A 14,265-nucleotide genomic window follows, 5' to 3' on the forward strand; every position below is an offset into this window, starting at 1 on the left:
AAAGGATGCAGTAATATTTAGAGCTGCTTTAAATTTATAAGTAACAGGACTGAAAAGAATTGCTGTGACTCATTAGTTACTGTGGTGGCTGACTAATACATTTTAAAATTCATGATTTTGGAGTAAGTTAATAAATTTTTATAGTCATTAGTCAATAGCTAACAAGTTGCATTTTAACTGAAAAGTTTCTATAGAAATTTTCACTCCAGAAATCTAGCAGCCTACTTTCATTTACCCTACACATTTTTTCCCTTTAATCTTTCTGTAAAACTTTACTATCTGATTTCATTCTATTAGGGTCTCTATATATTTCTATATATTGTTCTATTAGGGACATTTTTCAGTGGTAAATATAACAACTGTGTTTCCAAAAACATGCATTTGCACCTCTGGATCATTTGTTTGCAAATATTAATACAGTTTGCAGTATTTATAGACAGTTACACATATTTTCTTCCCAAATAATATTTTTGAAAACACCAGTGTAATTTTTTATGTTTGCAAACTTTGAATCCACCTCCAAAATAACTCATTTCATAATGGGGAACAAACAAAATTATTCACCTGTTTAATACATTTTTTTTTATATTTCAAGCAAATTTATAGGAATAGCAGGTGGAAGAATCCCAAATGTGTGACTTCAAAGTCAGATGATGAAATCTATATAAGCATCAGATTATTCTTTATACTCTGTGTAACAGGGGGCCTCCTTGGGCTGCTCTAACCATAGCCCGCCCACCTGTTCCTGGGCCAACCACCCGTGTTCTTGTCCACCATGCCTTGATATTAATAATTAATTAATTGATGTTAATTAGCGGGAGGCTGCCCATTTCCTGCCCTGATGCCCAGGGGCGCTATCTGCGGCTCCTTTCCTCCCCTACACTGCAGCCCAAGCCTCGCAGATGGCATCTCAATGTTCCCAAGTACACCAGCCCCACACTAGGCTCCAGAACCCTCCTGACAGGACCCTCTTTAGATCCCTCCACTCTGGCACCCTACATTGCCTTCATCTGGGCTACCAAGCTCCTCATAGCTGGCTCCCCTCTCGGGCATGGTCCCCACTCAGGACCTTCAGCCATACAGAGGCCCCGGCTCCACCTCCGAGGCCAGGCAGGGTCCCAGGTCCATGACTCTGGGTGCCCCTCACAGTGGGCACCTAGCCCTTTTGATCTTCTCCATCATGGCCCCAGCATGGGCCAGTCGAGGGGGCACTTTACCTCTGGCCTCACTAGCCGCACACTCTCCCCGGGTCCACCTTCCTGGATATGGGGAGCTGGGGTACCTCACACCATCCCTGGTGTTCCAGGATCTCACTGGAGACTCTTACTCCCCCTCTGGAGCAGCACATCATGGTGCTACCCTGTGATCTTCCACATCTCCCCCTTCTACTCAGAGTATCAGGGCTTCCCTTCTTGGGTGGCTGAGGTGGCCATTGCTGTGCCTGGCCCCCTCTTCCACCAATGTCCTGACCCACCCGAATGTGGGAGCTGGGGTTAAGGTGCCCCGACCTGCCTTTCACCAGGGTGATAACTGGCTTGGCATTTCCTGGGGGCTCCTGCGCCACTGAGAGCCCCGCCAGGTCACCCACTCCCAGCAGGTGCAGTTTTAGGTCATACCCAGGACCAGGAGCTTCCTATCCATCCCCTGCAACTCTTCCCTTACCTCCAGATCATACTAGCAGCCCTCCAGCCAGGCGATGTTGTTGCCTGGCCTCCAGCAGCAGAGCTGCCTTGTTTATATGGGCAGCCCTGTGTCTAAAATGACTGCCCTCATTAGGCACCTGGCTGCTGCCAGCTCCAGGCCCTTAAAGTGGCAGGCACACACAGTGCCCTGCCACACTCTGTTTGCATTTAGAATTTTTTTTTTCCTGGTGACACCTGCATACAGCACCCATAACATTATCAACATAGTGTTAAGATGTAAAAACAAATTTTTCAACTTTTAACATTCATTTATTCAGACAGTTACCCAGATACTCAAACAGTGGGCATGTCTACACATGCACAGTTACTGTGCAGTAACCTAAAAAATACTGTGCAATACAGGTAGTGTCTACACGTGCATACCCGTACTGCACTGTAACTATGGTGACGTACACCAAGTTGGGCATAAATTTGATACCTGCTTGATGTAGGTATCAAATTTACACCCAACTAGTTACTGCACAGTAAGATGTTGTGTAGATGCCCTACTATGCAGTAATACTGGGTTTGTCTACAAGTGCACCCTTAAGGTGACATAAGACAATTAAAGTTGCATTAGTCGCTTTAACTCTATGTGGGTTCAGTGGGCCAGAGCCGAGTGCTGAGGCATGTGCTACTGTAGACACTGGAGCCGTGGTTCTGGTAGCAAGGAACCTCCCCCCATGACTTCCTGCAGGGGAAGGGTGCAGCACAGCGTGGACAGGGCTGGGGCTGCATCATCTGTCTGCAACACCCAGTGCTGTTTTCTCTGCCCCGTGAGTGAGCTTCTCTGCTCGGCTCAGCCCAGGCCAGGCTGGGGCTGCGTTTGCTCTCAGCTTCCGGTGCTGGTTTCCCTGCAATACCTACCTCCATCCCAGGTACGTGCCAGGCTTCCCTTCCACCAAGACACTGCCTGTGAGAGAGCCAGCATGCACCCCTGAATGCTCTGCGTGGCTCAGCCCCAACTCGTGTTGTGCTCAGTGTGACCATGTGCTGCCCTGCGCACTGGCCTTTGGGCCACTCTGCATGGGTAGGAGGCGGGAAAATGGGGAGGAGGTTAGAGCTGGGTCCAGGGCTGTCCAGGGTGCTGACCAGGGTAGGCTGATGAAATCACCCAGCAAGCTGTGTTACAGTTCCTTAAAGCATTAATGGCTGCATGTGTAGACACTGGCCTAAAAAACCACTTACTGCATAATAAATGCATGTGTAGACATGCCCAGTGTCCCATAGTAACTGTCTTTGTTACTATTCTTGTGTGATCCCTGAAGAACTGTAATAGTTCAGTTCTCAGAGTCCATGGAGATGCATCGCTTCAACAATATATTACCCACTGTTTGTCCTCATCAGGAAATCAGACTCAGTGCTGTGCAGTACAACTCTGACTTTGAGACACGGACCAAGCCAGAAGCATACCTACTGCAGAGACTTCTGCTTCAAGTATCCAACAAGTTTATCTTTACTCATGATTGCCTGCTCCAAATCAAAAGTGCTGAGATATTGTTAACCACTTGCTACCTTCACCCTGTAACAGAGATTCCATGAAGATGGGGAAAATAATTTTCACCAAACCTTTTCACCCCCATGCTCAAGTGGAGGTGGAAAATACCCCAAACTCTTTTTGTTCAAGCCAGTGCTCTACCAGAGAAAATATCCTTCAGAGACTTGAAAATTTCAGTATATGATATACATAGGACTTCTGGGCTACTTGAAGCAGAATCCAAATGGTCTTCTGGCTTTGGAACATTTTATCTGTACTGTCATTGTAATTATGAAGGCTACACACAGTATGGGCAGCCTGTTGTATGCAGTAGACAAAGTAAAGTAGTGGACTCCAGGCGCCTCTTAAAATCTGTTTGCTCATAAAGATGTATTTTGTTTGTTTTGTCATCAGTTCTACTGAATGGTATCGAATTTATCCTAAGCTGATACGTGCAGGCTTTGAGAAGTTTGCAAAATTTGCCTTTTCCTATCCCAGAGCAATGTAGCTTATTAAACTAACAAAGGATGACCTGAAGAACATGATGTTAGTTTAGATGCCATTGCCAAGGGGAGCTGATAAGATCCCAGCAGTAGAGCAGAACATTTACTACTGTATACAATACTTCATTTTCATTATTCAGTGCATAACAGAAAGCTGGGAAATTACAGCTCTAGCAGAGGAAAAAAATAAAGTACCTCAACTTAAATATTTAAAGACATCAGATTTTAGAAGGCTCATCTCCTATCCATTTGGAGACAGTGCCTGGCATTTAGAAAGGGTGGCATATAATGGAGATGTGTGAAACAAAGAAAAAAAATGCCATTTTTCATTAAGCACCCACAGTTCTTACTTTGACCCTTCTGTATGCATTTGTCTAGCCACTGAGTCATTGAGCACACAGTATTGTGTAACTTTCATTTCTTCAGAGGCTTGTTATATTAGAAAAATTGTTCCAAAGAAAGCAACAATTATGACATAAGCACATCTGGCTCTTGCAAATTATTCTTTATTAAGCTTTCATTTAATTACATGTGCTGAAAGGTCTGCTTTTGATTACTGTAATTTTTTTTATTTGTCCATCTGAATGATAGTAATGTTGAAAATTACATACAAACCACCTGTTTTTTTCACTAATAAGGCAAAGTTTATATAGATTTATGCAGGGAAGAGGGATTAGGATCTTCCCTGTTTATGGTAGAAGAATTATTGCTACTGCTAATTCAAGGTGAGGGTTTAAAGTTGGTCATTAGAAGGAAATTAAACTGATTTGTTTTTGTTCTGTAAACACTTTCTAGTGTTAGGAACATCTGACTTGGATGTCCATTTTTATCATGTTTGTATTAAACTTTTGAGTAGTGGAAGAAGTTGTGCATAAGTTTTGAGACTGTGGTTGTTGAAATTTGTGGTCTCATTTTTTTATGTGGAATTTATACCTCTATTTCTCATTAGTGTTAATGGGAGCTTGAGATGTAAATCCCTGTGCACTGTGATGGAGATATATACCCAAATGCCTCCTTTATTCACCAGTATCAAGAGAAAACCTGGCATTGAATTTCAGTAGCAAATTAATCCAGTTTAAATTCCTAGTACAGGTTCTGCTGTTGATGGAGAACTTCTATGTAACAATGTAAAGATCTAAAATTTTTCAAGTTTTTAGTGGGTGCTGCTTTTTTTCCCCTCTTATAAGCAGCCTTACAAAACCGGTGAGATTATTTAGCATGGGGACAATAGCCATTCACTTTCCCTTCACCAGGATGATTGTTGTCAGTGGGAATGGGGGAGGGAAACCTATTTAATTTGCCAATAAAATAAAAGAAAGTTTCTTGCCTGATGTGAGAAGTTTGTGATGCTGCTTGGCTTTTTTAGAAGTAATGATCTGGAAAAGCTAAAACAAGAAAGTGCTGGAATCCCCACCCCCCAATAAATAAATAAATAAATGTCTAATTCTATCAAGGAAAATAGCAGCGAGGCAATAAAGAGTTATGTACTTCTACCACTTCTCTTGCTTAGGAGCATTGCAAGGAATATTTTATATCTTTGTCTTGTCTTGCAGCAACTCTATGCAGCTCAGCTGGCCAGCATGCAGGTTTCTCCTGGAGCCAAGATGCCAACTACTCCACAGCCACCAAACACAACAGGGGCACTGTCACCTACTGGAATGAAAAATGAAAAGAGAGGGACCAGCCCTGTAACTCAAGTTAAGGTACTTTTGATGGGGGGTTGGAACTAGATTTAGAAAATGGCAGGAAAATTAATGGAGCATTGTGATCCATGTGTTTATTTTAACAGTAGGAAGTCCAACTACATGAAAAGCTCATTCTCAAATGATATGCTCCTTTTTAGTGGTACATTATCAGCATGGAGAATGGAAGAGCAGGTGTTTACTTCTTGGTTACAAGAATGGCAAGCATTTCCCTTTATTTCTGTAGGCAGCACTAAAAGTTATTGCTAAAATTTAGTATCTTATGGATTTCAGCTTTTAATCTGATGTGCTTAAATATTTTATAACTTGTTTCAACTCATATGCCGTATGTAGAACATGCATTAGAAAGATGGTGCTTGCTTACAGTGTGAGGATGTTGAAGATTGTAGCCCATTGAATTTTTTTTCAGTTCCCTTGCTGTACCTTTTCCACAACTTTGGAAAAAGCATCACATAAAAATGTAAATCAGGGACGCCAGGAAAAAAACCCGTGTTGCTGCAGATTGATTTGCCTCTTGTTACATTCTCACAGCTGCTGAAAACTGGGCTGTTCCTTGTTGGTTTTGCACCATTGCTGAATGCTTGTGCTTTCTTATTCTCACTTCTTTGGAATCAGGCAGCTACAATGTGGCATTTGGCAGCAGCTCAAAGTGAACAGGATGCACCCCTTCACTTTGTGGTCCAGCTGGTACCTTTGGGTGGCACCAGCTTGTTTTATTGCTGTGTTTTCCTGTGGTTGTTTTGGATTTTTTGAGGCCAAAACAGGTTGGGAAACAACTTGCTTTAAACACAAAGCTTATGGTTTGTGGAAAGTATGGGGATGTGCTCTTGATTGGAACAGATAATGCTGCAAATTTATTAAAATACACCATTTTACACAGGCAAAATAGATTTTTTTTCTAATAACATCCTCCTCATCCTTTTGCATCAGCCTGAGAGGATTCTACTCACTTGGGGTGAGATTTTTTTTTTTTGACGGGTGAGTAAAATATCACTCGTTTTTTCATTATCATCAATCATTGTGTTAAAGTGCGGGCAAGTAGATATTTCTGCCTGGGCTGATAAATTTTCATGACATTTTTTTGCTAGGTTGAGAGTGCTAATAAATAAAAACTATCCCATTATGGACAGAACCAGCATTTGTTTAGCAACGCATTCACTTTACTTAACTCTGGATACATATTAGCCTAATATTTTACCTCTCATAATCCAGTGCTGTCCTTCAGAGCAGTCAGTGGAATTTACCACATATGCTGAGTATCTAGAAAAGGAGATACAGGCACAACTGGAAGGCAGAGGCAAAATGTTTAAGCAAAGTTGCCATAGTATAGTGGATACCAAACACCAGAGATTTATGGTAGTGAGAATATACTATTGACTACTTTAATGTGAAAAAGTAATTTTGTAAGTGAATGAGCCAAATGGATCTACACCAAACCAAACCTTTACTAGATGAGTAAAATTTTCCCTGGTTAAATTTAAGCATATATCTGCTTGAACTGAAGCCAGTAGCATTTCAGCTTTTCTGGCCAGCTGAGTTCTATTACTGACTTGACCACATGCAAATTCTTGGGGGTTTCCCTACATAATTTAACTTGAATGGACTGTAATACATACTAGTAAAAAAAAACAACCCTTTTTTTGTACTTACTTTATTAAGCTCACTATTGTTTTGAAAATATTAGAGGTAAATTGCAAGAGCTTCACACAGAAAAATAAGAAGCGTTATCATAAAAGTTTAATTAATACTTAATATAAAAACTCTCCAATAAACTAGTGCTAGAGTGCTTTCTTTGAGAATTCTCTTGCCAACACAGTACACAGCAGTTTTAATTGTCATGCATTACTTAATAAACCATAAAAATCTTTTCTGTATTTAACCATCTGTTTGTGTGACCTATATACATTAGTTATAGAGCTAAATAGGATTACTTTGTAGAAGTCAAACTGTTTCAAAAGGTAATGTTAGGATTTTCACATTGGGGCCAGAATGCTTATTCACCTGTCAGCTGTTTTAGATGAGGAATGATGTCTGACAAGAAGGAGCAACGAAAGACTTTGGAGGTGTTCAAAGGCATTGTTTTCTGTTTATTGTAGAATTACTGAACAGAAAGTTATTTGAAAATTGAAAAGGTTTGCGTAGGTTTTATGTAGTTTTGGGCACCACACTTCAAGAAGGATGCAGATAAACTTGAGAAGGTGCAGAGAAGGGCCACCTGCAAGATTAGGGGCCTGGAGGATAGGCTGTATGAGTAGAGACTCCGGTAGCTGGGCTTGGTCAGTCTGGGTAAGAGGAGGCTGCAAGGTGACTTGATAGTCACCTACAAGTATGTCAGGTGGGAATGCCAAGATCTGGGGGAGCAACTCTTTAGGAAGGCACCCTTTCGGAGGATGAGGACCAATGGTCACAAACTAATAAAAGATTTAGGCTGGACATAAGGAAGAACTTCTTCTCCATAGGAGTAACTAGAACCTGGAACACACTCCTAGGAGAGGTGATGCAGTCACCATCCTTGGAGGTGTTCAAGAGGAGGCTGGATTGTGAGCTAGTTTTAGCTCTTTAACCTCGTGCCTATAGCAGGGGACCAGACATGATGATCTTACAGGTCCCTTCCAGTCCATTGACTATGACTCTAAGTATGCCTGCTCACAATCCCTTAACTGCAAGCTACTCAATTCAGGATGAGCTCTGGGCCCACATGGAATACTGTTCAAGTCACTGGGTATTTACACGGGCAAACAGTTTGCTGTGTCATGGCCACAAACTGTGTGAACCTGCTAAGGTCCTTACCCTTCATTTGCAAAATCCCTATGTTGATGCAGAACTCCATTGACATCAGTTATGCTCTGCATAGATGGTAGAGGCTCTTTTCAGGGTTAGGGACTATATTTAATTTTAGCCATTCATATAGGTAAAAAATGTATCTTACAACTTATTTAGAAATCATTTGAACTCTAGAGATGGGATGCCATTGTAAATAAATACTTATTTGTTATGCAGGCTTGTTTAATGCATTGTGTTTGGCTAGGACTTTACTGAATCACTGCTGCATGGTAAAGTGAATGGAAAGGACAATATAATAGTGTTGTACTTTTCTAAACTTTGAAGTGCTCAGAGCTGCTTTCTGAAATATAAACAATGTAACTATATATACAGCATTTGTCAGCTTTCAGTGTATTTTAAATCTCTGTCTTACCTTAATTAAGGAAAATGAGCATTCTCCCATTTCTAAAAAGCTGTTCCTTGCTGGCTGCTACTAAATTAAGCAAGGAGCACAAGCCAGTACACAAGGGAGAGAAGGACAATTGAAGTTTTGTTCAAAGAAAAAAGGCACAGATAGAATAATGTTTGAGCATGGTAGAAATGGTTAGAAAAGCATCCCCTGACCACTAGGTAGTATTGCATGAAAAAGACTAATTTTACATAAAATCTGGCAAAACAGATGACAGATGACTTTGGAATGGCAATATACCAAATATTTGAAGCTGTGCATGGTATTATGCATAGATTAAGGCATAGATCAGTGCAGTTGTGTTCTTTGCAGGGCTCTTTTTTGTTACAGGAAGAGAGCACAGATCAATAAATGATTTAGATTATGCACCCTAAAAAGACAGAAGGTGTACAATAACAACAATATTGTGGATGAATGAGTCAAAGATATAAAAAAGGGCTCTAAATGTTGCCATTTCTGAAATTGTTCTTATTACTTTATTTCTAATATATTAAAAATAAGTTCTATAGCTTATTTATAGTTCCAGGAACTTTTCAGATAGACCCAGCACAAAAGCACTACTGAGCTGCTAGAAATTTTAAATAATTCTTTGTAAATGCCCTAGGTTAATTTAGATCTCTGAAAACACATTAGGAAATTAAGCCGTAATGTGAGCTAATTCAAATTTTAATTTGACAAAAAGAATGATCCAGCCACATAGTTAATGTAAATAGAAGCATAACACAGAGAAATTAATGAGGTTTCCTTTCGCTGAATCTTCAAGGAGGCAGATAATTAGCTTCTTTTGTTATTATTGCAGGAGACTGTGGCATTGTCTTGGAGGTGTAAAATAACTGTGGCTTACTAAGTGATAATGTGTTTCATTTGTCTTTTTTCTAATAATTATTTACATTAAACTCTTGTAGGATGAAGCAGCACAGCCACTGAATCTCTCAGCCCGACCCAAGACAGCTGAACCTGTCAAATCCCCGACATCTCCAACACAGAACCTCTTCCCAGCTAGTAAAAGCAGCCCAGTGAATGTGTCAAATAAAAGTGGCATCCCCAGCCCTATTGGTGGACCGTTGGGAAGAGGATCCTCTTTAGGTAAACTCCTAAGGGGGAGGGAAAATACGTGGTGATTTTTAAAAAGGATCTTTTCCCACGAGGTAGGTTTGCTAAGTTAAACCGGCATCTTGAGAACACTTTGTGCCTTTACAGGGGAGTCACCACTAAACAAACACTTTCTGTTTTCACATAAGGAAAATAAGATTCCTCTGGGTAAAAAAAAGATTTGCATTAATAATCAAAATGATGCAGTAGTGGGCATAATATATCTCTACAGGCATTTGGTATATAAGTATACAATTCTAGTAATTTTATGTGAACAGGAAACACTTCTCCTTAAAAACATCAATTGCATGTATAAGCACAAGGCTCATTTCTCAAATCTGACCTCCAGATTAGGCAACCATATGAGCAGTTATAAATGCACACAAGTGCCACTGTGAGTGCCTTGCTTGGATAATGGATTTTAAAATGCTAAGACATATATTTGTGTTATGCCATATATGAGCCAATGCAGTTGGATGGCTCACATGCTTTAAGTTAAGTATGTTCTTAACGTGCATTGTTGGCTCAAGTCCATGGAAGACGTAGCATCTTGAAGGTTTACAGTAAGTTATTCTAGAAGCTCAGGCAAACAAGCTGTTCTTGACTTGCTTTTCATTGTGAGTCTGAAAGTGCCTGTTAGTCTTACCCAGACCCATGTTCCTAAGAAACACACACAAAGACTCGAAATCCTAGGAGAGGAGGCATCAGCCCATTTCAGTGCGTCTTAACTGCTAGAGAGCAGCATTTGGTCTGTGTACGTATGCGTGCATGTGTAGTATCTGATGTTTTCCCAGTGCAGTAGGCTGCTGGTTGTAGCACTTGCCCAGGAAGTAAGAGACCTGGTTTTTAGGTTCCCCTAACCCTAATGTTATGAAATACACATTTTTTACTTCCCAGGAAAGTAGGAGATAGCTAACCATAGCTCTTCTTGAAACTTGGACAATGGAAAGAATTGCAAGGTGGTTTGAGGCAAAAGGAAGGCATATAAAGGGAGTATTTTTCTGTGGCCCAGTGGGATGACACCCCCCTGGGAGAGAAGGGAGCCTGGAGTTCTGGCCCCTGCTTCCAAAGCTGATACATTGTATTCACTGACTATTTAAATGGTTAGGACACTTTCCTGGGAAGTGCCAGATGTGTGTTCAGTCTCCTTTGGGCTTGAGGGGCCTACAACCCAGACCCCTGTCTTTCTGGGCATGTGCCCTAATCACTAGGGTTGCCTGTAGATGTGTGGGGAGGCTGCTCCAACGTGTTGTAATTACAGATTAATCAAGTCTGCTGGAGTGTGCTAATTAGCGCACTCCAGCAGCCTCTACCTCTTGTATATCAGTGTCCTTGCACTTCAAAATGGTGATGGGGGCGCTTTAACTGAAGCTCGTTCAATTTTTCAGTTTTAAAGTGCCCCTGCCACCATTTTGAAGCACAGGGACACTGATACATGAGGTACAGAGGGTGCTTTAATTACAGCAGCTCTTGGAGTGGCCCTAATTAAAGCACCTCTCCACCCCCTGGAGCACATGTAAAAATGTGGGCAGTATCATTGCTGCCACCATGTGGTTTTCCATCTAGGGAAATGAGATTTATGCATTTTCTAGATAGATCGCAGGAGAATTTAAGTGAAGATAGACATCTTTGTGATTTTATGTATGCTTTAGAGGTGGAATAGGATTGTATTTAGTGATTTAGATGCCTAGAAATGTAGAAATGCCACTTAGATATTTAGAGATGGAATGGAGACCAGGCCAAAGGGATCAGCTACAAACCTAAAATGGTGAATTGTGACTGTTAAACTGCAAACTGAAACCTTACTACAAACAGCTTGCTCATAGTCCATAGCCTAAATGTTCTTGTTAACTGTATTTAAATACCATATTTACTTGAAAATAACATGACCCTAAATATAAGACAATCTCTCAATAATTAGATTCTCTATATGGAAAATTTATAAAATTGTTATCATTTTCCAGGTATAGAATATAATTATCGTAGGTTTTGCTTGATTTGTCCTCTTTCCACTGCTATGTCAGGGAAAAGAAATCTGGGGGATCAGGTATCCCCCTTCCCCTTTGCCCCTCTGCAATCCCTTCACCCATCTAAACATAATTTATCATATAGGAAAATTACTACAGGTATCCATAGACTTAGTTCTTCCAGAATTGATGCATGTTACCTTTTTTGAAACTGCTGCAAGTTTTAGCACAGGTACTCAATAATTACACTTTAAAGCAGCACTTTTGTACCTGCTTATAAAAATACTACAAACTATTTTTTTGCAAATATATATATATACACACACGCACGCAAATTCCTATACCTTTACTGTCCTGTCTCATGACTGATGCAGTTCACTTGTGAAGCCCATAACATCCATCTACAGCTAACCATTATCATCCCCGTTACAGTAACTGCAACTGTGCACCCAATTGGCCACACACTCACATGCCCATGTGCCCATCACCATAGGCAATGCAGGAGGGGGATGGGGGGCATGTGCCCCTCCCCCCATATTTCTGCATTGGTGGCAGGGTGCAAGGCTGCTATCTAGCTGGAGTCAGTACCTGGCAGCAATGGCGGCAGTGTTGGTGGCACGGAATTGTGCCCCCGCAGCCCTGCTCCACTGTCAACACTTACACATCATCCTGAAGGATCTTTCTAGGTCAGTCTTTTGGCCTCCACTTATTCCGTTTCCCTCTCTAATGATGCATTTCAAGTCTCCTGTGGTCACCGCTGGCCAAGTAGTGGGCATTGCCACAGTTATGTTTTCCAGGAAGGCGCACATCCTCATTTCCTTATTGGCTAGTATATAAACATTTAGGAAGTCAAATTTCCCTCCCTCTGTTTCAAAGGTGGCTTGTAGTAGTCTGCCTGCAGCAATCTCTCTGTGCCGTCGGGATCTCACTTTGTCTCCTTTCAGCAGGATGGCCACCCCTGATGATCTGTTGTTGTTCAACCCCAATCAGGTGGAGTGACCATGCAGCCAGTGTTTTTTGAACAAAGCATATTTTTTGGAACTCTACAAGCCACATTCCTGAAGATAATACCTGCTTTGTAGCTAATCCAGGCATTGCTTATTTTGTCCCATCTCTCTTTCTTGAGCAGGTTCCTCACATTCAATGAGACTATTAGGAACCCCATAAAGCAGTGAGAGGGGGCAGTGGTAGCCACACCAACCAAAAAGGGAGCCTGTCTCCCTGAAGGCTCAAGTTCTTTAGAACCTTGCAGAGGGCCTTCAGGGAGACAGACTCCCTTTTTTGGAGTTGGAGTAGCTGTGGGGGGACCTCAGTCCTCTCTTATGCCTTGGAGTTTCCCAGCTATTCTGGTCTGGTTCCTCCTGTCCCCCCTGGATTTCCATTTTTGCATTGAGTTCCTCTTCAGCATCTGTGGCTTTCTGCTGGCTCCCTTCTGGGGTGGCCTGTTTCTCTCCCTCTATCTCCTGCTCCCTTCATAACCTTACAAGTTCCTCATTTAGCTGCTTGAAAGAGCACTTGTAGATTTGGAGGTGGGGGGCAGCTTTGTCTTGTTTCCCCTTCCCTCTGAGTTCCCTCCCCTGTTCCATCCTGCTTTGCCACCGCCAAGTTCTCTGTTACTGATGGAGGCGGCTGGTCTGGAGGGCTTGAGACCACTGGGGTCAGTCACTCCATTGTTTTTGCCTTGTTTATGAAGGATTTGGGGCAGTCTTTAAAGACATGCTCCTTCTCCCCGTACACATTACAGTGCCAGTCTGCTACAGTCCTTGGCTTCATGGTCTTTTTCTTTGCATGTGGCACAGATTTTTGGGGGGCATTGTGCCACCAGGTGTCCCTGTTCCCTGCATTTGTGGCAGAGTTTAGGCTGCCCCTAGTAGAAGACAAAGCCCATATGGGGGTGCAGAGAGATTGTTGTGTGGAGGTGCTACACCTCATCTGGGTTCCCAGGCTTTTCAGCATTGCCCTGGCTTTCCAGGCTCCAGCCCCCCCACCCCCCAGTTTGTCTAGGACTTCCTACACTTTTTTCTACTCTCTCATAGTATCTTTTAAGCCAAAAACTTACATCCTCTTCCTTTATTTGGCCAGAGTACATTTGGATTGTAACCAGCTGCTCCCTCCTTGTGCCTCCCCTGGCAAATTCAAAACCCTGCAGCTGGGGATTCCCCCTGCCCGGCTTGAGTTGCTGCCAGAAATCCAATCTGCTCTTGGGATCTCTGAAGCTGAGTTCCCACTCTGCTTCTCCCAACATGCAAATGAGCCAATACAAATTGTAAGCTTTACCTTCAGCAGGTCCTGCATGATTTTTGTTAAGAAATCTTCTCTCTCTCTTGGCATCTTTCCTGGGTGCAAATGTCTTGTCTTCACTTGGAACCTTACTGGGAAGCCTCTTCCACTCACCTCCATGTTTGGGGTGTCTCTCATCCCAGGGTCCAGCGACCCTGAGTTTTGGAGTCTTTGCTCCCCCACACATGAACATGGGGGCAATTCAAGGTTCTTTATCTGAACTGATAAGAGCAGATATAGTTTATTAGTAAATATGACAAAGAAGTTACGAAGTTGAAGGGGTAGTAGGAGATGCAGAGACCATGACAAATGTGGCTACATTGGGAGGG

The 14,265-nt window shown here is 42.1% G+C and overlaps 1 protein-coding gene across 20 annotated transcripts in view; it reads left to right on the plus strand.

The window, feature by feature from the left end:
* Nucleotides 1–14,265, plus strand: part of SOX6 (SRY-box transcription factor 6) — a 536,736-nt gene that overhangs the window by 426,629 nt on the left and 95,842 nt on the right. For all 20 annotated transcript variants that reach the window (XM_090032599.1, XM_090032598.1, XM_090032613.1 and 17 more), the window contains 2 exons: nt 5,216–5,365; nt 9,503–9,683. In XM_090032599.1, the coding sequence (XP_089888725.1) occupies nt 5,216–5,365; nt 9,503–9,683 (331 nt within the window). The remainder of the gene's footprint in view (nt 1–5,215; nt 5,366–9,502; nt 9,684–14,265) is intronic.

The sequence above is a fragment of the Crocodylus siamensis genome, chromosome 2 (assembly GCF_052110815.1).
Source record: "Crocodylus siamensis isolate JL-2025a chromosome 2, ASM5211081v1, whole genome shotgun sequence".
Classification (NCBI taxonomy): domain Eukaryota; kingdom Metazoa; phylum Chordata; order Crocodylia; family Crocodylidae; genus Crocodylus; species Crocodylus siamensis.